Source organism: Amphiprion ocellaris, chromosome 15 (genome assembly GCF_022539595.1).
Source record: "Amphiprion ocellaris isolate individual 3 ecotype Okinawa chromosome 15, ASM2253959v1, whole genome shotgun sequence".
NCBI lineage: Eukaryota > Metazoa > Chordata > Actinopteri > Pomacentridae > Amphiprion > Amphiprion ocellaris.
The window spans coordinates 7,780,781-7,806,740 of NC_072780.1; the positions used below are offsets into that span (position 1 = coordinate 7,780,781).

At 42.5% G+C, this 25,960-nt stretch overlaps 1 protein-coding gene across 2 annotated transcripts in view; it reads left to right on the top strand.

Annotated features, from left to right (window-relative positions):
• The window catches only part of jarid2b (jumonji, AT rich interactive domain 2b), a 105,670-nt gene that overhangs the window by 28,106 nt on the left and 51,604 nt on the right, over window positions 1-25,960 (top strand). For both annotated transcript variants that reach the window (XM_055017962.1, XM_055017963.1), the window contains exon 2: window positions 20,737-20,863. In XM_055017962.1, the coding sequence (XP_054873937.1) occupies window positions 20,737-20,863 (127 nt within the window). The remainder of the gene's footprint in view (window positions 1-20,736; window positions 20,864-25,960) is intronic.

Here is a 25,960-nt window from a genome sequence, read left to right on the forward strand (position 1 = left end):
TGGGCCACATTCAAACAGCGGTTGTAATGTGTTTTGAATGATTAGTGGTAATATTTCATTGCTGAATGTTTCATTGCTGATGAAATTGTGACAATTATAGCCCTTAAATATGCATTTCTTTTTTAAACAGGTTTTGTTAATGTTTGATTAAACTTGACACCCGATGTTGTTCTAGAAGTTTTGATAAGTTTAATGTCAAGAGTGATGAATTAAAATGTCAGCATAATTGTCAATTTAACTTTGTTGGATTGAAAGTTTCTGCTAGACACTGATGGAATTTAAGCAGGTTTTCCTAAAATTATCTGCAGAGCAGTGCTGAGAAATGCTGCCAGGTAAAAATGTCCAAACCTCGTCCTTCATTTATCTATGAATACTTGTGCCTGAATAATTTTAGGAGAGGAGACAAGGAGAAAAACCTGCTATTATTTCCAATGTCTTTATAAATTATTGTCTTGTAAGACAAGTGCAGAAAAAAAGGCTTTTACTTAACCGTAATGGCCCGAGCTAACACACTAAAATGTGTAACAGTTTCCCCTCATCATTGTCTTTGAATAAACAAATGTTCTTTTTTGTTTTAATCACTTCACCTCTTCTCAGCTTTACTTTTAATGTCTAATGTAACTTGACAATTGCTCAAACAGAAGAGGGGGGAAAGGGTGCTAGGGGCGATGAAAAAGTTTACACAGCATCTTGATTGGATTCCATATTTCTGATGTCTAAAGCAATTTTTTGTGTGTGTTTGAAAGCAGCACAAAAGCAGAATTCAAGATGATTGCAAGTGGCGTGCAATTATGCCTCTGTATTTCCTCTCTTTCTTTACTGCTCTCCCCTCTTAGTCACTCCCTCCTGTCTTTTTCCAATCCCCAGTTAGAAACAACGCAGAAGAAATAAAACCGCCACACGTTTCTCGCTGAGCTACTACAGAAAAACGATTGTGAGCGTTTGCTAACAGAACATCAGCTTAAATTAAATTGCACGTTTTATGAGAGCTGTGTAAATCACCCAACTCAGCTCAGAGAGATTTTAAAAGCACAAGCATTGGTTTAAATGGTATGTTGGGTACAATTAACGGCACTTACACTGATGGCACCTTATTTTTTTGGAAAGGTGGGACACGGTGGCAGTCGAGAAACAACGCTAAGTATTGTTGTTATTTAAAGGGAGCCTTTTAAGCCTCAGTGTGCGTTTCTGACGGTTGTATCGTATTTGTGAGACAAAGAGAAATAGGGAAACATGAGGACAGGGTGTCACTGTGCCGTGAAGCCAGCAGGCTGCACGAGTAAACCGGGCCAAGAGCAACAGCTGACCCACACACAGCTCACAAAGAACGACACACACTCCCTGTCTCTCATTCATCGCCGAGCAGCACGATTTTCTACTGACACACTTTTCACGTGCACATCAGCTGCAACTGTCTGTCCTCAGATTCACACTCTTGGTGCTGTTCTCTCGCCGTGCATCTGTGCGACGTGGTAGCTGCGGCATGGGACCTTAAAAGACCCATGTTTGTTAGCACCACTCGTCTGCTGATTTCATGTGACAGGTGCATTCCTCTGGGTGGGGGCAGAGCTCGGGCTTGTTATTAAAGCACATGAATCAGTTAAGAGCTGCGGTGCTGGGGGCGCAGACACATGCACACTCTTCACTCCTATGTAGGAGCTCGCCAGGAAAAAAAGCTGAAAACGCCAATATTAAGCAGAGCAGGACTGGCTAGTATCAAGGCAGGGTGTGCCATGCACGGTTGGGTGTCAGTTGCAAGCCTTTCCCATGAAAAGTGAGGCAGTTAGAGTTTTTAACTGTGATTTTTGACAAGATAACAGCCTGATGTATAAATAAGCCATTCCAGTTTCACCTGTTCATCTTGTCAAACTGTATTTAACACACAGACCCACATTTATCGTTTCTGTCATGAAGGAGTGTCAGGAATAAGCTACAGAGCATATATTTATTAGGTGCAGTTGCAACATGTAAAAGCAGAATGGAAACATGTTGGCAAAATGAATCCCAGTTGGGCACCATGTGCTGCTGGTTCCCACCGTTTTCACCCGTTTTAGCCCTTTTGTTACATGTCGGCAAAGTCAGTTGTAACAGACTGCTGTGTTTGTATCCAGACACAATAGGTCACAGTCTGACACAAAGTAAAATGTCAGTCTGAAATATCTACTGGGAAAAACGTGCAATTGATGCAGTGTCTGTAGGTTCTGAAGCTAGAAAGCATTTAAAATATAAGAAATACACATCAGCACATAACCTTAAATGTTTCAGATACATGGATGTATCTCAGGTTATATGTACATTAACAGGTCATAGTCTGTGCACACTCATATTTAGCCTTTTCTCCTCCTTTCCCCTCCTTCACTCCCCCCTCCTGCCGAGTCTGTGGCAGGTTAATAAAATAAACATACATCCACCAGTGGCGGTGGCAGGCATGTCAGGCTCCCTTAGCTGTCATCGGCAGTGTGTATGTGTGTGTGTTATGTGATGCTTGTGTGTGTGTGTGTGTGTGTGTGTGTGTGTGTGTGTGTGTGTGTGTGTGTGTGTGTGTGTGTGAGAGAGTCTGTTTCTAACACAGACTGTCACTTTTAGCCGGGGCTTGTCTGTCAAAGCCCTCTCTCTGTTAGCGCCCCTCCCCAGGCACATTGGAGCACATATGGGGCCGGGCATTAGCTTAGCACACTGTGTACCAGTCCACTTAATGGCTGCTCATCACCAGGGCAATATGGTGTAATTCTACTCTAGCTGGTTAAATGGAACATCTTCCTCTGGGAAAATGATGTGTCCCTGTCATTCGATAGCTGTGATTGGTCATAATCTACTGTATAATTATGTTTCTGTGTGTTGATAAATGTTGCACATTACTACATGTACAAGCACGAACCAAAAAGTTGCTTATGGTTTTTTCTAACTTGATGTGTTGAATGCATGTATTTTTAGCCAAAAATAGTTAAATATTGTCTGGTTCCAGCTTCAAGAACATGAATATTTTTGCTTTTTCTTGTCTTCTATGAGTTTTAGATGAAACATTTTCCAAAGCTGCTACGTATGTGAGGTTAAGGTTCATGTTGGAGCTTCTGATGGGCCTTTTTTTCTATTTGCTGGCATTTCTCTAGACAAGATGACTAATTAATTTCTTGCAAAAATAAATGGTAGATTACTCAATAATGACAGCATTAATTAGATGCAGCCCTATCATGTTGTATTTTGCTATGCACTATGCCGGCTTTGGTGAATTGGTCTGGTTTTACCATGGCTAGTTACTCATTTTCTTTAGAGATTAACTACTACGGGAGAGTGGTGGTGTGTGTGTGTGTGTGTGTGTGTGTGTGTGTGTGTGTGTGTGTGTGTGTGTGTGTGTGTGTGTGTGTGTGTGTGTGTGTGTGTGTGTGTGTGTGTGTGTGTGTGTGTGTGTGGGCCCTTCTCTTCTAAAGGCTTTGTGGTGTAGGCCAAGCACAACACAGCTGCCCACCCACCCAATCTGTCTCTCTGTCTCACACTCACACTCATTTAGACACACACCCACTCGCACATACACATATGCACATACATACACACACACGCACATACACACACACACACACACACACTGGCTCTCTCTCTCTACCTCTTTGAAGTTTGTCCCAGTCCAGTAGAGTGGTACAGGGTCAGGATGGAGAGGAGGATTAACGAGGCCCCTGGTATAGACGGATGAAAGGATGGTGGGATGAATGGTCTTTATGAAGTGTTAGATGAGAGGAGGAAAGGCCAGGTGATGACGGCCAGTGGACTTTGGGTCTAAAGCAGACACGGTGATGGAGAGTGCAGATCTAAGATTTAGATTAAAGACAGGATCAGTCCTGGCAGCACTGATATCAGCACAAGGGCCTGATGCACTTCTCTGTGGTCCGTATTTACAGTACAGCGTTTAATGTTTCTGTTTCACCTCTGGCTATATGTGGATGTCAAAGGTTTCTTTGCAAGGCAGAATCTAAATTTGAATGTGACTTTTGTCTGCTGCCTTCAAAAGGTGATGGACTACAGTAAAAACACAATCTGCTGTGTTTAAGGTGAAATGATAGTGTCACATCTCCGAATATGAAGAAGAGAGTGTTTGACCGACAGAGAAGCTGCTGTCTGGTTTTCACTGGTTGTTGGGTCAGATTCCTTATTTACAAAGTCACTTAGAGAAATAGTGTTTGCTTTGTTTGGTTTAGCTTCCTCTGATTGTGTTTTTGCCACCCGACTTAAAAACAATATGCATATTGAATGCATTCTGCTGTGAGCATGTGTGAGCACACACGCCAATGCGTTAAGCCTCCCCACCTTGCAGCGTATGCGCCGTGCGGCATTAAACAGACAGTGATTGATCTACAGTATGATTGTTTATTTTGCTTGGCTGTCAGTGATGGATGAAGATTCGTGCACATTTGAAAAGTCTGTGTGAAATATGGTGACGAGCGGGAGGAGGGGGTTGTACAGAAAACAACTTCCCCAAGGAGAATTAGCAGCGGGCCTATGGGACAACCTTTCATCATACCATCACCTTGTCTGAAATTAAATATCCCCTATAGTGCAGCAGTAACTCAGCAATTTACCATTTTATCACCACTCTGCTGGACTGTAAACACTTATTTTCCTTGCGGTGCAAATTGTATTTGTGTCAGAGAGACCAGTTGAGTGTGTAGAAGCTGCTCAAGTCGAGGTATTTGGCATTTTGTGTGTATCCAGTTGCTTTTGAGGAATTCACATTTAATACTGGGCCGTCTGTGATTGTCAAAGACAAACAGCATGAGTTCATTTCATTAGTTTGCGAAGCACATCACAGGCTATAGGCTAATCAAAGTTTCCCTCTAACACCATTTTCTTGATTTCATCACAGCAACATCTGAGGCTTACAGCCATATACATTCAGCTGCAAATGTGTAAAGCGTCCCTTTGAAATCCTAAAGCTATTGATATTCAGTGGGCTCTATTGTCCTTTACAGATGCCAGCTGACTGAATTCCTTCATCCTTAAAGAGCACAGCATACAAAACTTTCTTCTGTCCACAGATGACAGCATTCGAGCAGCAAGACATTTCTAACACCCTCTTCAGTTACGATCTCCCCATGAGGCCAAAAAGGAACCAGGGTGAATGAATAGAAAGGGAAACTGGAGACACAATACCTACCTGTCCTCCCTCCCTCTCTTTCTCCTACCAACTCCCCTGTGACATCCCTTCGTTTCCTCTTTTTTTTTTTCTTTCTTTCAGCTGGCAGAAACTATCTTACTTACGATTGCTTTCACAGGGGCAGATGGCTCGAATGGGAGTTTCTCCAGCTCGCACTCAAAACAAAATCAAACCTCAAATCCCCCAATCTTCTCTGTACAAATATATTTCTTTCTTTTCTTCTTTTTTCTTCCTCAAATTTTACTCATAACAACAGACGCCCTGTTTGTCTGCCAGTTTTTGTAAACCATGGAAACCAGGCTTCCCCTTTTTCACATCTTGTTTCTCTATTTCAAAAACGTTACCTTTCACGTGCCAAAACATCTTTCCGAATCCAAGCTCATTTGAAGACAAAAGGCGATGCGTTGTCTCTGTCTTCTTGTTGCTTTAAGCAGCAGCAACTTTAGCACATTGCACATCATTAATGAGCGTGAGGATCAGTTTAAGGTGCGTGAGCTTGGAGCTGAACACTAAACCTGTAACGCATTCTGTACAGTAGCTGAGAGTTTTAGGATTCATAGCAACTTGATTTAATTGATTTCTAGTGTGCGAGCTGTTTGCTATTATTATAATGTAGCCCAACTTGAAAACATCTGGAACCTAAAGAGTAAAATGAATTGCTTTTTGAAACTTGTTTTCTAGGCTTTAATGATTGCAAGCGACAATCTGGGACATCATGTCAGCTTTAAGTTGCTTGATATAAATTAATATCAGTGAATCTAAAATTCCTATTTCACCTTTCAGCTTTAAATTACAACCATGTGACTATAACCTCTTGTGGGTAAAGGATTTGCTCCCCATCGGCAACTGAAAGGAGTCTCTTTCTTTTCTTTGGCCTGGTCTTCCACAGCACTTTGTCATGTAAAGAGGCCCTTATCTGGCTCTGGTTGGGGGGTAAAAGGGGCCGGAGAGAAATAGCTAGCTTGGATCCCTGGGGCCAACAGAAATCGACGCATGGTAAATAAGTGACTGTGATTGACGGGTCCTTTGAGCAGAGTGGCTTAGGCCCGCCCACTGATGTGTCTGCCGGGAGGTCAGCTTTGACCCCTTCCGGCCACCTGCTTGCCCCCAACCCTTGACCTTTCTAGCTGGACTTCTCTGTTGAAAGGCTCTGGACATGAAGTCAATGTGGGGTCCAACTGCATGCAGTCTTTGATTAGAAATTGGTTATTTTGCAAGTAAGCTTTTGTGAATATTTTGTGCTTATTTTTCCATTTACATCAATTATAAATTCACCAATATATGTATAACATCCAAAAAAAGGCTTTCTCACGTTTTCCCTTCCATTCTCTCTCATCTCGGCTATTAATGCACTTTTTTTACCTGCATTGTAAATACCAGCATGACATCATTTTAAGACACTAAAACTTGATTTGACCCAGGTACCCCACCTCCCGGCCACCTAGTGAGCTGTAGATCTGCCCTTGTGCTCTTGCTTTTTTGCTCTGCTCCTCGAGCATTACATTTGTTTCACCGTCTCGTAAAAGCTGGCCAACAATGACGATTTAATGGACGAAACAAGGGCTTTGGAAGTGAAGCGATTTCACAAGGCCTGATTTAATTTCCCTCATTCGGGCTAAATTGGGCCACGGTATTGGGGTAAATAAACAGAATGCATCTGGACTGCAATAAAGAGTCAAATGGTGAGACGGTCCGTGAATAAGAGGTTGCGATGATTTTTCCATTCCCCTGTGAACAGTTATAGATTTATTACAGAGTGCTTGTCTAGCAGTTTCCTTGTGGACTAGCTTAGCCTTTTGAACGGGGCAGTAAATAACAAAGATTTTAGGCGTTTGTGGGGATTTGTGTGTGTGTGTGTGTGTGTGTGTGTGTGATAGAGAGACTGTGTCCATGCTTATGTACTGCTGCCTCTCATCATTTATATCACAAATTGATTGTAGTTTACAGTTTTATCTAACTCGGCTTGACTGGAGCATACTTGAATATTGCCACTCATTTGAGATTTTGCACACTAGTCACAGCTGTCTTTTCCATACGGCTCATAACTGAGAGCGCATAAGTTGGTCTTTGTTGCCAAATTCTAAAAAAAAAAATTGGTATGTAACAAGGATTGCAGAGGCCACAAAGCAGCCATTTTGTTGCACAACACACTTGGTCATGTGTCTGTATATACTTGGTTACACGGTGAAGTGTGTGCATGTCTGCATCCAGTAGAAAACCCACTTAGCTCTGCAGAAGTTTGTCATGTCGAACATATGTTTACTGTGACCCCTGTTGTTCTCAATTAATGCTGCCACGAGGGTACAATGGCAGACTTTTTAGTGTGTGTGTGTGCATTTATGTGCTTAAACTTATGTGCTCACTAGAGACAAATGACATCCACACACTGGGAGGATTAAATTAAGTTGAAAAACATTGTATCTACATCACGTTCCTACTCATTTCAACACAGACTGCTTTCCTTTCCAGTCTAGCCTTTGATATTGAATTACAGAACGATGAGAAGTAATAACCGGCCTTAACTATTGACCCATCCTGAAGCATCTGCACCACTCTATTCTGAATAACTCTGCTGACATCAGCTCCCACCATGCAACACTGGCCTCTGTGTGCACACAAACTCTCATTTCCATAAGGAAAATAGTTCAGCAGACCCAGAGCCAGAGGGTAATTATTTGCTTTGTTAAATTGGGTAATTAACTTGTCACCCAAGTGATATTTGTGGCTTGTTCATAACAGTTTGATTCGTTTTTTTCCATTTAGCAATGGGAGACTGTGAAATAATTGTGTTGTCTATGAAATAATAGTTATGTTGCCTAATTATTGCTTTGTTGGAATGGTCTCATTTGTCTGGCAAGTTACATGAAAAATTACAGTTGAGAGTATTGTTAATAACATGTCGTAAAGATATTAACTGTACCCAGTCTTTTGAATTAACACTTGACATATATTCTAAATTGGCTTAGTTTGTAGTATTTCTCTGTTCGCAGACGTTCAACATTCTCGGTGGATGAGGGTGATTTTCAAGGTGGCTTTTAAATGTATTCCTGTTTATTACAGTTGAAAAGGATGACGTGTAGGAGGTAATTTCCTTACATATGCCTTTTAACTTGGACAGTTTCTGTGACTCATACATTTGAAGGCATATAATTAGCAACCCACGACTGTAGATGTGCATACACATTCAGACATGCATACACACACACACACACACACACACACACACACACACACACACATATAGCAGTGACTTGCTTGTCAGAAGTAGGTGCTGGGAAAATGGATGGATATGGACCTCTTGGCCTTGACTATGTGTGCATGAGTACATAACAGTACACAATCTGCCTGTAATGATGCAGACAAGCACTTGTATAGTGCGAGCTTTTAAGTCCTTCAGAGACAGTCTTGTGTATCTATGTGTGTGTGTACAATGTAGAAAGAGTGCTGTGTTGCAAGCAACGTGCTTGTTAGTGAGATTGTCAGCCAGACAGAGACTTGACCTTACATGGTCTGTACAAGCTACTCTGTTGTTGCTGTCATCAGCCCCAGTCACACTGGTGGAAAATGGGTCTTTTTACTTTGAAAAGCAGCCCTAGCATAGAGGTCTTTTTCTTTAGGGCTTTACATTCACTGGCATCCAATGTCAGGCTAAAAACATTAAGCATTTTGCTGGGCTTTTTTTTTTTTTTTGGTGGAAAAAAAACAAAAGTCTTGAAGTTACTTTAGAAGAGGTGAATTTTACTTTTTCACAGCAGACTTTTTTTGTGAAAATGATGTGGGACTTCAAAAGGAATCTTGCTAATGGCAGTGATTTTTGTAAAGCACAGCCTGCTGTTATAAAAAGTTACATCTGTAATGAAAGGAAGTATTTGCCACGTACCTGACAGATAAAAAATAAGAAACAGCCTCAAGTCAAACAAAGCTGTCTATTCAGTTGTGGACAAAAAACTTGCAGTGAAGACAGAGCCCGAGAGGCTGACCTTTTGTGAGTCGATATGTTCCATTCCAAGGTTATCCACAGGCCTGGATTTTTGCAGTGTGTTTTCAAATGGGATTTTGGATCTCAGGCCAATATTTTGTCATGTTCCCATCTCGGCTCAGTTTGGCTTGTTTATGGTGCGGATCCTCACGCCATCTACCACTGCAAGCAGCTACATGTACCAGTAGTCTCGCATATACACACACCCAGGGCATGTGTGCAAAGTTACATAGACAAAGTCAGACTAACCCTCAAGTGACTTACCCACAAGTGTGCACAAGCATGAGGGCCAACAGAGGGCAACTCAGGACACACACACATCCACAGAGTGCTGCCCGACCTCCAGCCTGGCTAGTTGTTGCCCGCATGCCCCCACCAGGCGTCTGCCAACAGGCGGGTTAATATTGCCACCAGCTGCAGAGGGGGTGATGCCAACCAATGCCAAGCGGCACCAGGCCCAGAGTGGCCACACAGGAGTCACTGTGCTCTTCTCTTCTCTTCTCTTCTCTTCTCTTCTCTTCTCTTCTCTTCTCTTCTCTTCTCTTCTCTTCTCTTCTCTTCTCTTCTCTTCTCTTCTCTTCTCTTAATATGAAGTGTCACTGTGTGTGACTGCATGGATCCAGGCCATCCATCTCAATAAACAACATTGGACAGCGTACTTGATGCATGTGTGAGCGAAAGAAGCAGTGCAGGGTGCAGAAATGTCATAGTAACAGAAATTCAGGCCTTCCATTTTGTCATTTGCTTGGTCAGTTGGCTCTTACACCTTTCCTCGTGGTGTGTCTCTCTGTTCTTCTACCATATAGAGACGCTTGTGTTCGTGGGTAAAACCGGGATCTCCTGTTGTATCATCATAATACAGCTGTTGTGCTACACTGTTGTTGCTGTTGCTTCATTGTCTGTGGTGTTGTCAGAGCTGCTGTTATGACTGCAAGTGTCCAGGTGCCAAGTTAATTGAGAAAAAATAAAAGGTGAAACGGTAGTTTTAAAGGTCACTGTGTAAAGACTGATTCATGCTTCTGTGAAAGCCAAGATTAATGTCAGGGTTTTATCAGCCCATGATGGCTGGGGTCCCATCACACTGAGCGAATCAGGGTGTAGCACTGAGGTTTAGCCAATTTCAGGGTGTTACAGCAGCATTGGATCAAATGTTTCCTCACTCACACATAAATCTAGCAATAGAATATATTATTTTGCTTTCCCAGTCAGCTGTTTAAAACATTAGTGAGTTGAGTTGGAAAGTCAGCATGTAACTTAAAGCACTGCCCTGGCAAGAGTGTGGCTGCAGCACTCTTATCCACCCCTTTAATAGACTTCCATCAAATGACACCACCTTTTGAGTTTATCTAGCAATGATTGCACTAAAATTCAGCTTAATTTGATTGGAGGAAATACAACAAGGAATCAAGAGATGAGAGAAGGAGGTTCAGAAACAGATGGCCTGTCTGTTTTTCTGTTCAGCTGCATTTGTTAAATTTAGGCAGAGATGCAAGCAGAATACAAATACCCAGCGACAACATTTTAGGTCTCTACACAAAGCAAGAGATGCTTCTGATGTGTCCTATTTTTTCCTCATATACACTCATTTGGGCTGTTCTCACCTGTGTCTTGCAATACACCATCATTAGCTTTAAACTTGTGTGGGCAAGCGGTGGCCTTTTTTACACGCTCAATATCTTTTTAATGTCCTGGTTGTAGAAAGGGGAATTAATGAGTCTTTCTAGTAAAGCAGCTCGTCTGTGCGTGTGCAAAATTCTGTAAGAGTAAATGAGGTTAAAGCCTCAGGCTATGACTTGTTGTTGTTGTGTAAGTGTGAGTGTGTGATGGTGCTTGTGTGCTTCTTCCTGTGTGATTGTTTACAGCCTTACCTAACTGGATTCCAGATGTAATCCTGCAGTCTGTCTGATGAGCCTGGCTGTCCAAGGCCAACATCAAGACTTTCTAGAAGTCTCCCTCAGGTGTTTCCCTCACACCAGCTTGCTTCCATACAAATGGCATCTTCGCTTAGTAGCAGACGGATGCTGTATAAACTGACCAGAGGCCGGCGGTTTTTCTGTATATTCGTAGAAGCCTGCTAGCCTGCAGGCTGTTCCTGTCAGACAAGGCATGAGGCTAATGAGGTTACTCTGTTTCCTGCTTCTGCCTTCCTGTCTCCCCTCCTCTCTTGTGTTTGCAGGAGGGGAAGGTCTTCAGCTCTGTGGCACAATATGTCTGCACACTGTAATATACAGTATCTTGGATATGCTTTTAGACATATCTCGTGTGGATTTGTTTGCACAAACCACACTGCAGCGAGTATTTAGCATGTTTTGACTCCAGTAGAATCATAAGATCTTTTAGCCTATAATGAGAACATGAACATCAACACTCCTCTAAACACTGGAATGTGTCAAGTGACACATTAAAAGGCCAAACCTTCTCAACTGGCAGCCAGAAAAGCTGCAGCTCAGCTGCTGGTAATATTTCACTTCAGCAAAACAAATTTAATAGAAAGAAAGAGTGCAGTTTTAGAATTTTTCTTGTTGCTCTGATCAACAGGTGACTAACTCTTCAGTGTGCCTGGCTAATTTTATGACCCGAGAAAGTTTATTCCCAGTTTTTGATTTTAAAAATAAAATGTTATTTTAATTTAGTTTGTGTCTTTGAGGCTCCACAGCAAAAATGTGGCTGTGTTTGTAAAGCAGAACTTTATGTATCTAGAAGATTTTAGTTATTCATCATGTACATATGTGTGACAGAAGACTGAATAATTCTTCTAGTATCATATCTGAAAAGCACATTTGTTTAACTGTCTGATGCTAAATACAGTTATTATGACTGATTAATAAGCCATACTTCAGATTTTATCTCTGACCAGTACAGCCTGTGTGTGGAAGTCAGAGGGTTAGAAATGCAGCTTTGTTAAGTGGGATCAACAGCAGGGTCTTCCCATGATCCCGTGGGAGTGGCAGATAGATGTAGCAGCCATTGCCGCTGCTTCCATGATGAATGAATGCATGTTGTGGAGCTCCGTCGATCAGACCTTACTGTCCATGTGACCGAGCTGCTTGTGTGAGTGCTTGTGCCTGCAAAGAGTCAAACCCCTGGTCAGCGGCACGTAGCCAAAGTGAAAATGATATTGTGACAGAGCTGGAGGGTAAGTGGGTTGAACGACGGCGTTATTATTGAACAAGAGCCATTTGTTATGCAACCTGTCAGATCAGAGGCAGCACTCGCACACGCACACAAAGGTTCCTTTATAATATATTTTAACACACGATTCTACCGTGAGGCCCGTATTTTAGTGTTTTGTAAGACCAGACGTGGCTCAGCACTCTCAACCTGCCAAATGTAACTTCACAGTATGAAGAATTTTCCTCAGCTGAGCCCTAAAAACCATGGCAACAAGGCTGTGAAACTGACAGAGACACCACTGCAAAGCTGATACCATGCCATTACTTTAACATTTAACTTTATGAGAGACACTTGAAATTCCCATAACAACAATTCCACTGCCTTTTCTTGGCTTTGTGGTACCGAGTGAACAGGAAATGGTTGCTTTGAGCCTGGCTTTTTACAGTAATGCTCCTCTGGCGCTGTGTACCATGCACTGAAACCGGAAGAGAATCTTAAACTCCTTCCATGTAATGTTGGGTAATCTGTCAATACTGCTATAAACACAGTCAGGGTTCCAGGATATTCCATAAAAAAATAACAGTACAGGTTAGCAAGGCCCTTCTTGTTTTTATCCAACATTTTACTCTGTTTTCTAGCTTTAAACACCAAATGTAGGAAATACAGCTTTAAAGTCAGGACCGTAGTCAGTATTTGTGAATGTATTGCTCTACTGAAGGGCTTCTAGTGAACAGACAAGTTTGCGTTTGGAGTCTTTTGTGTGTGTTTGAGGTTAAGGGTCAGAACTGGGGTCACTTGGTCACATAGCCAGTGTAGGTGGGCGATGCAGTCAATTTAAACCTTCATTATGCAGCCAGATGGATATCTTCTGCTCACACACAGACACACTAAGCCAGTATGTAAACGTCTTTTCTGCCTCTTTTGGCTCTCTGTCCAGATTAAAATGACACTTTTCTCCCCCTAAAAAAAAAGAATGTGTTAATCTGACAACAATTATTTGGCATTATAGTGTGTAGGGAGAAAATGCAGTTGTGTAGGAACTTTGTCATATTGCATACAGAACAGCTGTTGGCAGGAACAGAGCAGAGGGGAGAAAAAAAGAGAAGAAACGATGAAAACAATGCTTTGCAGGCTTTATATGCCCTGGTAACTCTTGAAAGCAGTTTGCTCTGTGATGAGGTCCCAATTCAAGACTTTCTCATGCTGAAATCATTGTAATCTGCTTGCAATAACCTGTAATAGCAAAAAGCCCCTGCAGAAGCAAAAATATGTTCTACTGTTTTTCAGTGACTGTTCTTGTGTCATCTGTGCATGGCCAGTACCAGAGTCACCTCTTTTGGCGTTTTAATAAGAACAGAGGTACTTGCAGAGATGAGATGAAACACTCATCATCGACAAAATTTAGTTCAGCCAGCTTAAATGTAGATGTGCTCTCAGACACTGATGTCTTTGAAGCTCCGTGACATTTATTGCTTTCCATCAAAATAAACTTAGTCACAGTCTGTGTTTAAAAGCGGTCTCTCTCACTCCATCTCTCTCTCTCTCTGCTCTACTTTTACCAGCCTGATAGCGTTTTATGCTCGACAGGGCTGAATGGCGCTGGCAGTCTGTCACTTATGTACGCTCAGATAGATTCAGACGCTGTGAGCGTGCAAATGCAGATAGCTGATATGATTGGCAGCGGAGACGCAGGAGGTTGGTGTGCGTCTGATACTGAGCTCAGCAGGACAGACCATTGTGGCCAGAGAGAAGGCATTGTTCTAATGGAGAGCAACATTTGTCTGCTGCATATGCTCCACAAAGTTATGTGCAACTGCGTTATCTGTTTATGGAAATACTGCGGTTTAGGATGTTTACTGTTTTGCAGGAGGTACCTTTCAGCCTTTGTATCATTCCGCTCCTCTCCTCTACAAATGGAAATGCTCTGTAACTGTTGGGGCTATCCCAGCAGGACTAGTTTAAAGGGAAGGCCCTGTGGCTACACACACACACACACACATTCCAATGCAGTGAGCTTGTGGTGTAATGAGGCGATTATATAGGGCCTCTTGTCCGCGGCAACCCCGAAAACCTTGTTCCATTTGCCTATTCTCTCCGCTCCAAGCTGAGCTAAGCATCCGGTCTACTTGAAGCTATAAGGGACGTGGGGACCAGGATGTAGTTAGGACTGGAATGTAAATTTTGGGAGAAAACGCGTGTTTCATTGCTGGGGAGGGTTGGCCTGGTTTTAGCAGCTACCTCAGACGTTTGGAGAGCGTGCGGATACAGATTCAGGGATCAGGGCTTTTTTAGGGAACAGCTGTCATTGTTTACACCAAAACTGAGCCGTGGGCTTGAAAATACTTAGTTTCAAAAGAGGTCATTTGTGCTTAGAAATGCTGCTTAGATGTTCTTACTTCTAAATGTCTCTTTCACTCAAAGAATTGTTTTGAGGAGCCCTTTAATATTGAAGTGGGCATAATTTGGACTTTTTGTGGCATTGTCAATCCTTTCATTAATACTTTGCAGATGTTTTTGTTTCTCCACAGGGCCATAATCATGATGCCATAAATGTCTTCTAATCCACAAATGGCTGGTCATGATTCTAAGAGAACTTACAATGATGTGTTTGGGAATTAAATAATTTTTAACACTGCACCGCTCGTGAACCCTGAGCGTTCGTATCCTCGCAGCCAGTCATCTGGGGCCCATGTGTTGGCAAGAAAGATCAAGATGTGGGGGAAAAGAAGAGGGAGAGTGGTGGTTGTAGTGTGGTAGGGACTGTCCTGACTACTGGATATAATAACCCAGGCTTTGTTAAAATAACATTTCTCCTCCATCGATCTATCCATCCATCTCTCCGTCGCTCCTTCAAGAGGAAATGTGTGTTAGAATAACAGATTTTGGGCCAGTTTTGTAGAGCAGATCGCAGCTGGCGCTTGGCCCACATTCCTCTGCCATGACATCCGCACAGTCGGCAGCAGCGCAACACTATTTTTAGAACAGCTAGTGCATGCAAACACACACACACACACCACACAGAAATATATTTATATGTAGTCTGCACAAGTATGAGAATGTATGCATGCAGTGGATTAAAATGCAAAAATGCAAATCAGTTTGTTCATACAGTAGTGGTGTTGGATTAAATTTGATTATTTTGACAGCTTTGATAGCTTTCTTGCCTTTTTTGTTTATACCAGAATGACGTTTTGAATAATTAATTGTTTAACAAAAACTGAAACAATTATGGCAAAATATTCCACAGGCCTGTATTCACTGCTGTTTGTTCAGTGGCTTCCCTTTCTGCCGTACAGTCAGCACTGGGATGCTTTAACTGACAGTGACCTAGCTTGACTTTATGTCACACTTTTACACAGACCCAGAGCATAACATGCAGAGTCTCTGATGTTCTTAAAGTCGCAGTGTGTGTTTTTCAGGGAATGCGGTTTCTCGCACATTTTTCGCTAACTATTTTACAAAATACTGGTGAAGTACAGCTTTGAATTTTTGGCACATGGGTATTTTTATACTCTTGTAATAAAATCAGCCTGGGCTGGTGTTCAACACGGTTTTGTTGTGTGAAATTAATCCATTGTTTGTTTGTGCATAATATTCTAGTACGGGATTTAAACATGGTCTCTGAGGAAATCTGTATTTCCCCCGTTCTTCTCTGCTGAGCAGATGAACGGTCAGATTTGATTTTGATGCAGATAATGAGATTGTTAAGTTTCAGTGGACTTTCAGCTCTCATCATCCTCCCCATCTTTCCCTGCCTCTCCACCTTCCCTGCTGTCTAATACTCCATCCAAGGTCTTTTTCTCCAGCATCCACTGCTACACACTGCCATTGATATCCGCTTGTTTCTTCGTCAGGCATCGGGGTTATTGAGTTTGCCTTTGCCTTTACCGAGCTGATCATTTGAGCAAGGCTGGGTGTTATGAAGTGGAACCGTCTCCACTTTTCATCCGGTTTAATGAGCAGATACAGATGCACTGATAGATTTGATCCTGCTCGGAGTCTTGAGGTCTTACCATTGGCACACTGCAGTCAGCTTTTTAACATTTGCTCAATGCTGTTTATTCACTTGTGTTGGCCGTAATTATTCTGTTGTTGTGAAAATTGGATCTGTCGCTGCCCTAACAAATATAAATATGCATATTTTCAGAGTAATCTTACAACAAAAAAATGCAGGTTAAGAGATTTGTTATACTTTGAAGCACAAAAGCCTGCAGAATTCTAATCATGCAAGGAAGGTACGAGTATGTTCTCCCCCTGCATTTGATCTTTTTGGAGAGCTTTCATGGTGTAAAGCGTTTAAGAAGCCCAGCAGGTAAGATAGGATAAGATGTTTGTATATGTCTTTGCACTTTACATATCTTGGCAGTGAGAGCGACATGGCAGGCAGGGAAAGTAGACATGGATTGATCTTATATGGCATACTTTTCAAGCGCAGTGTCCCTATGGATGCTCAAAAAGGTATCTGTCTGTGTTTGCAGGACAGATTACCTGTGTGTTCCAAAGAGTTGGGGGGTGGGTTTGCTGGGTGACAGTAGGCACACAATGTTCCTGAGGCATCACTCTTGGTTGTACACGCGCACATGTGCACTGAAAAGGTCCCAGCGCTCATTAGTGGAATTCCACTAGCCTGGTGGGAGCTGGTCGGGGTGTAGATGTGTGTGTCAGTGCCAGGTAGCTCTCTGTGTAAAAGCTGTCTCTGAAGAGATCTGGCAGCACCTCTGAAGCACAGACACACATATGCACAGCAACGTTTGACTGAGAAGCCAAGCTGCAACACATTTTCTTGCTTTATTTTTTGGAGTAGATATTTCCCTTCCTCCATGATGCTGCACTCACCCTCTAGCATGCAGAGTGTGAACGTCTTTGGAAGGATTTTGCGAGCCACTGCTGACCATCACCTCTCGATTTTAATACCCAGAGAACACAGGCTAAAGCAGGGGCTGGCTTTGTGGCTGAGAAAGTGAAGGGAGAGGAACACGTTGGCAAAAAACAGATGGCACACTACCTCACAGGTCAGACAAATGGTTACCCTGCAGTTGAGCAACGGTTGTTGAAGCCCATTTACTGGAACTTGTGAAGTTATAAAGAAGTATCGGCGAGGTTTTAGGTGCAACAGAGCACAGCTTTAGCCGTCGCTCTTTTCCCAGATGAAAAGTCAGTCAGCATTTTTCCCCCGTTTTTTTCCAGACTGTGTCGCTATGTGTACATAGCGCAGGAAATATCTGTGGCACGCTGCCAACTACTGTGAGGAAACCACAGAGAAAGTAAGAGGAAAAAGAAATGCAGACGAACTTTAAGGTCAGTTTTTAGAGGGAAGACTTCTTTCCCTTCTGGGCACAGCTGTGATTTGTGTTTCTGTATGTCAGCCAGAGATACCATAGAAGCTGTATATGTGAGAGTGTTTGTAACCCTGAGATATACCGTCTCAGTGCCGTGTGTGTCAGAGTACATTTGGCCTAGTGCCTCACCATGAGGGCAAGCATGCTAGTGAGCTGTCTAGGTAATTGGTGCTTACCTGGCAGGCTTTTGCACACGTGCACACACATGCACACGCGGGGAATGGATTAGATGACATTAACTACAGGAGAAAATGGCATAATTGAATACTTGCACTACCTCTCTTGCTTGTGTGTGTACGTGCGCGCTCGCAAGTGACAGTGTAATGAGGGACTGCGCGTTACACACAAAACATACCCTATCAACCTCTGTCACAGTCTGCAAAGCATCAGTGCACAGAGTGGTCTTCTAGCTTATATATGTGTGTGTGTGTGTGTGTGTCTGTGTGTGTGTGTGCCAGCATGCGTACTGTATGCAGGCAGACATGGCTGTCACCCATCAGCTCCATCATGTGCAGACACACAGATTTTAATATCTTGCCCCCCCTCACCTCCCCTCAAGCTCTGTTGAGGTCTTATCCCCAAGGTCCCTGAGCAGACCTGGGAAATCAAAACAGTGCAAAAACATATTTTTATCTGCTCAAGAGACAAAACCACAAAAGCATAGTAAACAAGCACAATCTTCAGACGTGTCAATATTGTCATGTTTCCGGAAAACATTAAGAGTTAGTGAGTGAAGTGATGCCAGTTTTGTTTTAATTACAGGATGTTTTCAGTGACTTAAGACACTAAATCATACTCACTAACCACCGCAAGCCACCTGTAGCTTTTATTTAACCTACTGAGAAGCACTGTAAGATCATTTCTGACTTTGAATCAGACATTATACAGTGAGTGATGAGACAGCATGAAGTTGAATCTGACTTTTAACCCAAACTATGATGAACAGTTTCACAACTTCTTTTTTTTAAGTAGCAGCAAGGCAAAGCTTGCGTTTTAAACCGTAAATCTTTGAGATAAACACAAAGACACATTTGTACACACACTGTTGTGTTGTTGCTATAATTAGCAGCGAGTTGTCTGTGCTGATCAGACAACACATTTTTTTTTTATTCCATCATATCATCTCTAGCTTTCGCGTTTTATTGTTTGTGAATAGAATATCTTAGGCTGAGAATCAGCAGCAGTGGAAAAAAAAATACTTTCAGTGGCTTTCTATTCACTGACTGCGGATGAATGCATAATTTTAGGATGATATTAACTTTCTCTCTTTCACACACAAACACAGAGAAACAGGCTGACGCACAGACTCGGTTTTTGTGTTTTCTCGACTACAGTCATCTCAGCTCTGCTGTTTTTTTTGCTTTTGTTTAGCTTTTTTTCTTTCTTGAGAGTGCATTTGCTTTTAATGGAATGCTGGGACTGCTATCTTGTTATTACAGCGGTGATAAAACATCTTGGTGTAATTATTTTTGTTTGAGGTGGAGAGTTTTAATGCACACAGCCAGTGCTGATGTCACTGCGGTGTCCGCCAGCCACTTAGCTGAGCCAACTCAAATGATCTGAGTCAACTGAATGATCAGAACACTGCGCTCCCACACAGGTTGCTTTTCACGTCTGCCTCTTACATTACATTTGACCCAAACAGAAGGAAGTGTGCTCGCCGGGATGAGTCGACAGGATCGGAAATGGGCTTTTAATTCAAATAATTAGCATATATTAGCTTTTTTTTTTTGGTATCGAGGCAGAGAGTGCTTTCTTTTCTCAAACCCAGCAGCTGAAATCCACTCGCCCCATGGCTTGACTAGAGAAAAGCTATTTCCAGTTTCCATTATTTATTAATACCTCTTTGTTGTTGCTCATGTCCTAATCTCATTTCCTTTAGTCATTAGCGTTGTTCGACATCAAACACAGCTGCTGGAGCAATGAGTGTAGGCAGCAAGGGGGGAGAGAAGTATGGTTATTGCTGTTGGACACTCACTGAAGACCCTTTTAACAATGCTCTGTGCAGTGGAATATTTTTCTAATAAGCTGTTAAAACTCTTAATACGAGCAGTAGAGTGTTTTGAATAAACAGCAGCTTTGATGTGCTGTACGTTCTGCCGTCATGCGTTTGTCGCTCAGATTGAGACTGACTGGAGAAAAAGGCCACGTCTCGCAGAAGGATGTGCTGTTTATGTATGAGAGTGTGTGTGACTTCTGGTGACCTCTTTGACAATAACATCTTTTGTCTCCGTCTCACTGGGAGAGATTAGCAACACATGAACTCACAGTCCCATGATGCTTTTTTCATTTGCTTCCTACCTATTCATCACTATAACACTCTGCTAGCATGGCATTGTGAGGAGAGGCAGCCCTTTATGTATTGTTATGCTAATGTGTTGTCCTCTGTCTAGCTGCTAGCTAATGCTATGTTATGCTAATGTTGTGGCATGGTAATGTCACTATAGAGTGAGAAATGGCGGATGCAACCAAAACAATATGTAGGGGGGTTCCTTGTTATATGAAAACTTTGTTGTAATTTCCTATTTACATAACTTTTCGTGCATTTACACAGTGACATCAATATGACATGTTCTTTACCACATTTCTGCTGCCTGTATTTTATTGCTATTATGACAAATGCATGACATAAAAAACATCCATTATATTCCACATTCCTCAGACTACTAAAATGCTTCATGCAGCTATTGTTGGGGACTGAACAAATGTTTCTCCTGACAATTTTTTTGGTTTTCATAGTGCATAAAAAGTACTGAGAATAACTTGGCTGAAACTATGAAAATTTACAGACTGTGTTGACATTAGCTTGTTTTGTTCTGGACATCTCAACATAACTCGACCGTGAACACTTCCTGACCTTGACCTCAGCTCACACTTTTCTGGAAACGCTGTTGTCAGGCAACAAAAACAAAGGAAAGACGTCATCATAAACAACTGCTCAACTTGCAAACATGCTTTCTATATTAACTTGCAGCTCATTGTCTCTTTTTCCAAGTTAGATTTAATTTTTTGAAACATGATGTGAGGATTCACATTGTTTATGTGAAAATGTTTTTCCAGTCCAGAAACAGAGATAACGATTGTAAAGGTGTCCCATGGTTTCTGTCTGTGGTAATAGTTTATACTGAGCAATTTTCCCTCGCTGTGTATTTTCACAGGATGACAGTGATGGGATCCCGTGGTCGGAGGAGCGGGTGATGCGAAAGGTGCTTTACCTCTCCCTAAAGGAGTTTAGGACTGCACAGAAACGGCAGCTGGATGGCGATGGAACCACAAACTCCAACGGTAAGTTTATTTTATGCTTGTAATTTTTGTGCACATGTTTTACTGTATAACTGAACCTTACACTTATGCGTTTACTGGGGTAGACACTGGTAAAGGTGCCAGATGAGTATATGCAGATGTCCGCTATAAAGTTTCATGCTTGCTCATAAAGCAAGCTGACACCAGATTTGTTCTAATCAATGACACACAACTGTAAACTACTTCATAATTACTTTAATAATCTCTGCTGGGAAGCTGCTTTGTAAACAGTTGCTCAACTATATGAAAGTTGTTAAAAGTTGACAAGATTATAATACAAGAAAACATGAGTGTGCACAGTCAAATAAAATGGATGACTTCATACACAGTTGCCAGGTTAGCGGAGGGAGGAATGTAAACAGCAACTCAGATGTCATGTCCTACTGAGAATGGACTTAACTCCACAGCTAACAGTTTGATATGAGAGCGCTGAAAAGTTCCTTTATGGTACTGTGACCAAAGTGGCACCACCTGTTAATTAAAGCAACAAGCCCTCCATCTTTATTCTTGCCACTCTTGGGTCCATTTCTGTCTGGCTAAACTTACTGAAAGCCATTGATGTTACCAATGAGTAAATCCTGTTGCCATTTCTCTTTGAAACACACAACAGTACACTCACAGACGTCCCCTTAATTTCTCACCAGGACTGTTAGCCCGTCCGTTTCATTGTCCACGATGATAGAAGGGAGATACAGCTTGTACGTCCTCGTTGTCGCCTCCTCCACGTCCTTTGCCCGTTCTCCGTCTGATTTCAGCACTGATGTGTGTTGTTGTTGTGGTGTGCTATGTAACAGCAGCTTAACTGAACGAAAGAGGCAGCAACCAGCATGATTTAAAGAATATAGAAATGCTGTATTCTGATGAATACAAATGAAGCCAGAGGTGTGAGCACACCATTTCCTTTTTTTTTGTTCTTAAAGTTGAGATCTTTTGGATGTATGGCTTTTGTGAATTGAAACTTCATCCAAAATTTAAGAGATTTTAACATTTTCCTTCCCTATAAGTTCAAAAGGCTATTTTAGATTTAGCAGAATTTGCAGCAGCTATCTATTTTTCTCAAATCCTGCACTTGTTGATCTTTACTTACCTTACAACAAAGTGAATTTAAAGGGATGCAAAAAAATTACTCTCTTTACAGGGTACAAATTGAGAACTTTCACTGTATTTTGCCTAAATGAAAGAAGTAAATAAACTGCTGTTTTGTGGAGTTAACGTCAGAGTTGCCAGATTTGTCAGATGATCTTCGAGCAGATGATCAAAGAATCTCATTTGCTTTAAGCTGTGGGTCAGTGGACAGCAAGTTGCAGTCTTTCACTTCAGTGGTTCAGTGTCACATCCTCAATGGAACCCTTGAACTGAAAGTATTTCCCCTCTTGTTTCTCAAATGTTGTTTGCGCATCAAACGGAGGTACTCTGATTAGGTCTTCCACAGTGCCACACATAAGAAAACATGCGTATAAGTGTTGTTAATCTTTTCTAGCTGTGGACATTTACACGCACCCTGGGGTCAGGACTCATTAAAACATGGGCTAATAGAAACCTCGACAGGAATTGATACTTGAAATTGCTTACTTAGACAGAAATCCAATTCCAGGTGGAAGCCGGCTACAATAACAGTTGGTGTGTTGTGGTGTGTAAACCTGAAGCAGCACAAGAAGAGTGAGAGCACTGGGGGATGAACAGCTTGTTTTGAACCGAGCTGCCACCATGTCTTTGTTTGACACTGGTGCTCCCGCACAAAAAAAGCCCTCAGCCAGCCAACAGCGGAGATTTGAACTTCACACGTGCCTCAGAAGCTATTCTCAGTTGACATTAACACAAGCCAGACACCGAAAGAAAAGGAACCAGGAGGGAAAAAGAGCCTCTGAAAGTTCACGCCCAGTCTTCCAGTCTTGCAGCTACGCAGAGAGGGAGACAGGCAGACAGAAAGGAGGGAAGTCTCTTTTGAAATGTAGCTTATCTTTTATACCTAATGTTTTTTTTCTCCTTCTCCATTTTTGTCATGTTTTCTTTATTAGATGTTTTTTCACACCTTTTATTTATTCTCTCCGTGCCTGTGCCGAGTGCCCCCTCCCCTTCTTTTATAGCTAGTGCGTCTCCATGCGTCTGTCTGGCATCTCATCGCTGCCACTCCAGAGCTCCTCAGGGCCTTTTAAGCCGCCGCGGGTAGCTGACCTTATCGCCTGAATAAAAATGACTCATTAGAAAGCGTCGGCGGCCCGTCGCACCGGGGGTAACTACAGCAGCCCACGCTGACACAAAAGGGAGCCGGGCTGAATAGACAGGCCCTGCTGTTTTAGAGCACCGTGGGTTAGCAAGGCTTTGGAGGCTGTACAAGCGGCACAGTTTCCCATCTCGCATAGACATTGTGGTGAAACTGTCAGCCATTTTGGAGGATCACACTCAGCATGCACTACATCCTGAATGGGCAGCCCCTGCTGTTTTAGAGGACTGTGGGTTAGAGAGTCTGGGCTTATGTTGGGGCCAGACATGTGCCACAGTTTTAAGTCTTACACAGGCACTATTGTGAAACCTTCAGCCATTTTGGAGAGTCAGACCCTGCACGAATATAAATGGTCAGATAAGATATATTGGAGAGTTTTAGAAGATGATGGATTAGAGATAATTGTCGTATGGAAATGATTTACCGCATAATGGCTTACTTGATCTGCACAAAATAAATCAAGGGAAACTGTAATATTGAATGGCTGTTTGAGTAAAAGTGGCAAACATTTACTTGTTTCAGCTTCTCAGATGTTAAATTTTATTGCTTTTCTCTGCCGGATGTCATCATAAGTACAATATCTTTGGGATTTGGACTGTTGTGCACAACAAGCAATTTTAATTAGTTTATTATTTGTTTTCCAAAATGGCAGAATTAAAAAAAATAAAAATCAAGTACTCCCCAGCATTTCTTTTATTTGTCAACACTATAGGCTTAAAGTCTTCACATTTGAGAAGATGGCCACAGAATTTTTGCAGTTTAAGCTTTAAAATGACTTTGATTATTAAAAATTTAGTTGGTTCTCGCTGAAAGAATAACAGGAAAATGTTTGTTGAAGCTCTTGTATTATCTGATCCTAATCTAGAAAGGGCCTTCTGTGTTTGGATATATTTAAATGTATGCATCCACCATTTTGGGAAGTTGGTGTCATCTGACTGAAGGAGGTCAGAGCAATACGTGGCTCTAAGCCTCTATAAAGCAGCATTTTCCTCCTCCTCAGGCATCTACCTATCCATCTTTCCCTCCCCACAGACCTCCATCCGTCTCCAGCGCCTCCCTCTTCTCCTTCCGTCTCCGTCACCATGTGGCAGCGGTGGCTATCTGTTTTCGAGGGGGGTGTGGCAGCCTGTCACTCAGCTGCATGTGTCAGTCTATCTCCCCACCCACCCAGCCTTCTCTCTGCCCATAACCAGCAATCATGCCATCTCCCCTGCCACTTTACCTTTCGCTGTTGGCAGCGGTCCGTCTCTGTGTCCATCAGGCTTCCTGCCTCTCACGCTTGCTCCCTGCATTATTTAACAAATGACATTATGCCCTTCTGCATCCCAGCTTCCGCTCATTCACCCACGCATCCCTCACCCACTCTACCGCAGCCACATTCTTCCTCTTCATCTCCTTTTTTTTTGCTCTTCCATATCTCCCCTCCATCCGTTTGTCCTTCGGTTCGTCTCTCCCCGATGCAGGATTTCGTTACACATCAATAGGACTCTGGTTACTGCCTTCTCTGCAAGCTCCTGTCTCCTCTCTCCCTCCTGCTGCTCAATCTCCTCGATTATGTATCTCCACACCCACACTCCCCTCTCCCAAGCCCTTTTCTTCCCTCCTGTTTCCTTCATCTGTCTCTGTCTCCCCTCTTTCTCACCATCTCCCTCTTTTCCATTTTGTCCTTCCTGTCCTCTGCCCCATCTGTCTTAACTATCTACAGTATCTGTCACCCAAACCCGTCCTCCCTCCTTCTCCTCTTTTTCCATTCTCCCTCCCTTCCCTTCCCTTCATCCTGTTTCCCACTCGTCCCTCTCCTGTTCTCCGTATCCTTGTAGCTATGTCTCTACCTCGCCATCTCCCTCCGCCGTATTCTTCAGTGCGTCTCCCCTCCCATCCTTTCCTTTCCTCCCTCTCCATTTCCCTGAGTGCTGTTGATGGAGGAGCTGGCTGCTCGCCAAATACCAAGAGGGGCTGAAGAGAGGGCTCTCTGTTTACCCATTTCTCCGACTGTCCCCTCTCTTTCTCTTCCTGTCTGTCTGCTCGTCTCAGGACTCGCTGTTCCTACCCGTTTTTATGCACGTCATGCCCTCTCCTCCAGCACTCACTCCGCTGTCACTCTGCTATCTGTCTGTATTTCCCTTGCTGCCAGCCCCTTGCATGGCCGGAGTGTCAGTTGTGGTGTCTGTAGCACTGTGTGGGACCTCTCTCTCTGTGATGATAGCATCGGCAGACAAGACGAGGGCAGATGAAGGTGTACCAGCACATAGAGAAGGCTAAAAGTTGGAATAAACAGATAATAATGAAAGAACCAGAGTAGTTCAAAGAATTCATATCAGAAATCATATCAAGTGAAAGAGATTGCATCTGGTCTGTCCTTGCAGGCTCCAGCCATTACAGGATCCCAATTCTGACTTTGATGCTTTAGATTTATGGCCTTGAATTTCACAAAGCAGATGCCATGTTTCTGAACTGCACATTGTTGTATGCGTTTGTTCTGGCTTGTGGTGAGTGTCATGCTGCGTTGTGAGGTCCAGTTTTAGAGGGAAGAACAATATATTCGGGGTTATTTCGAATCATCTTGCCAGGCAGTCAGTTTTAGCACGTGCTTCTACTCTGAAAAGATGTCTGGAAATGAATGCTACGAGGGGTTTTCCCTGAAATGAAACTGACCATTGTTTCTTTTTTTATTTAATCTAGCAATTTTAATTGTAAACAGGGATAGAGGATTGCTTTAAAAAAGGGCATAGCACAGAATTTTAGTGCTTATTTACTAAAGAGAGAAAGATAAATATACATCTTGTATTAGATTTCAGAATTTCAACTGTACATAAAGATGGCAAAAGGCAGATTACTTCCTACTATATCTGCAA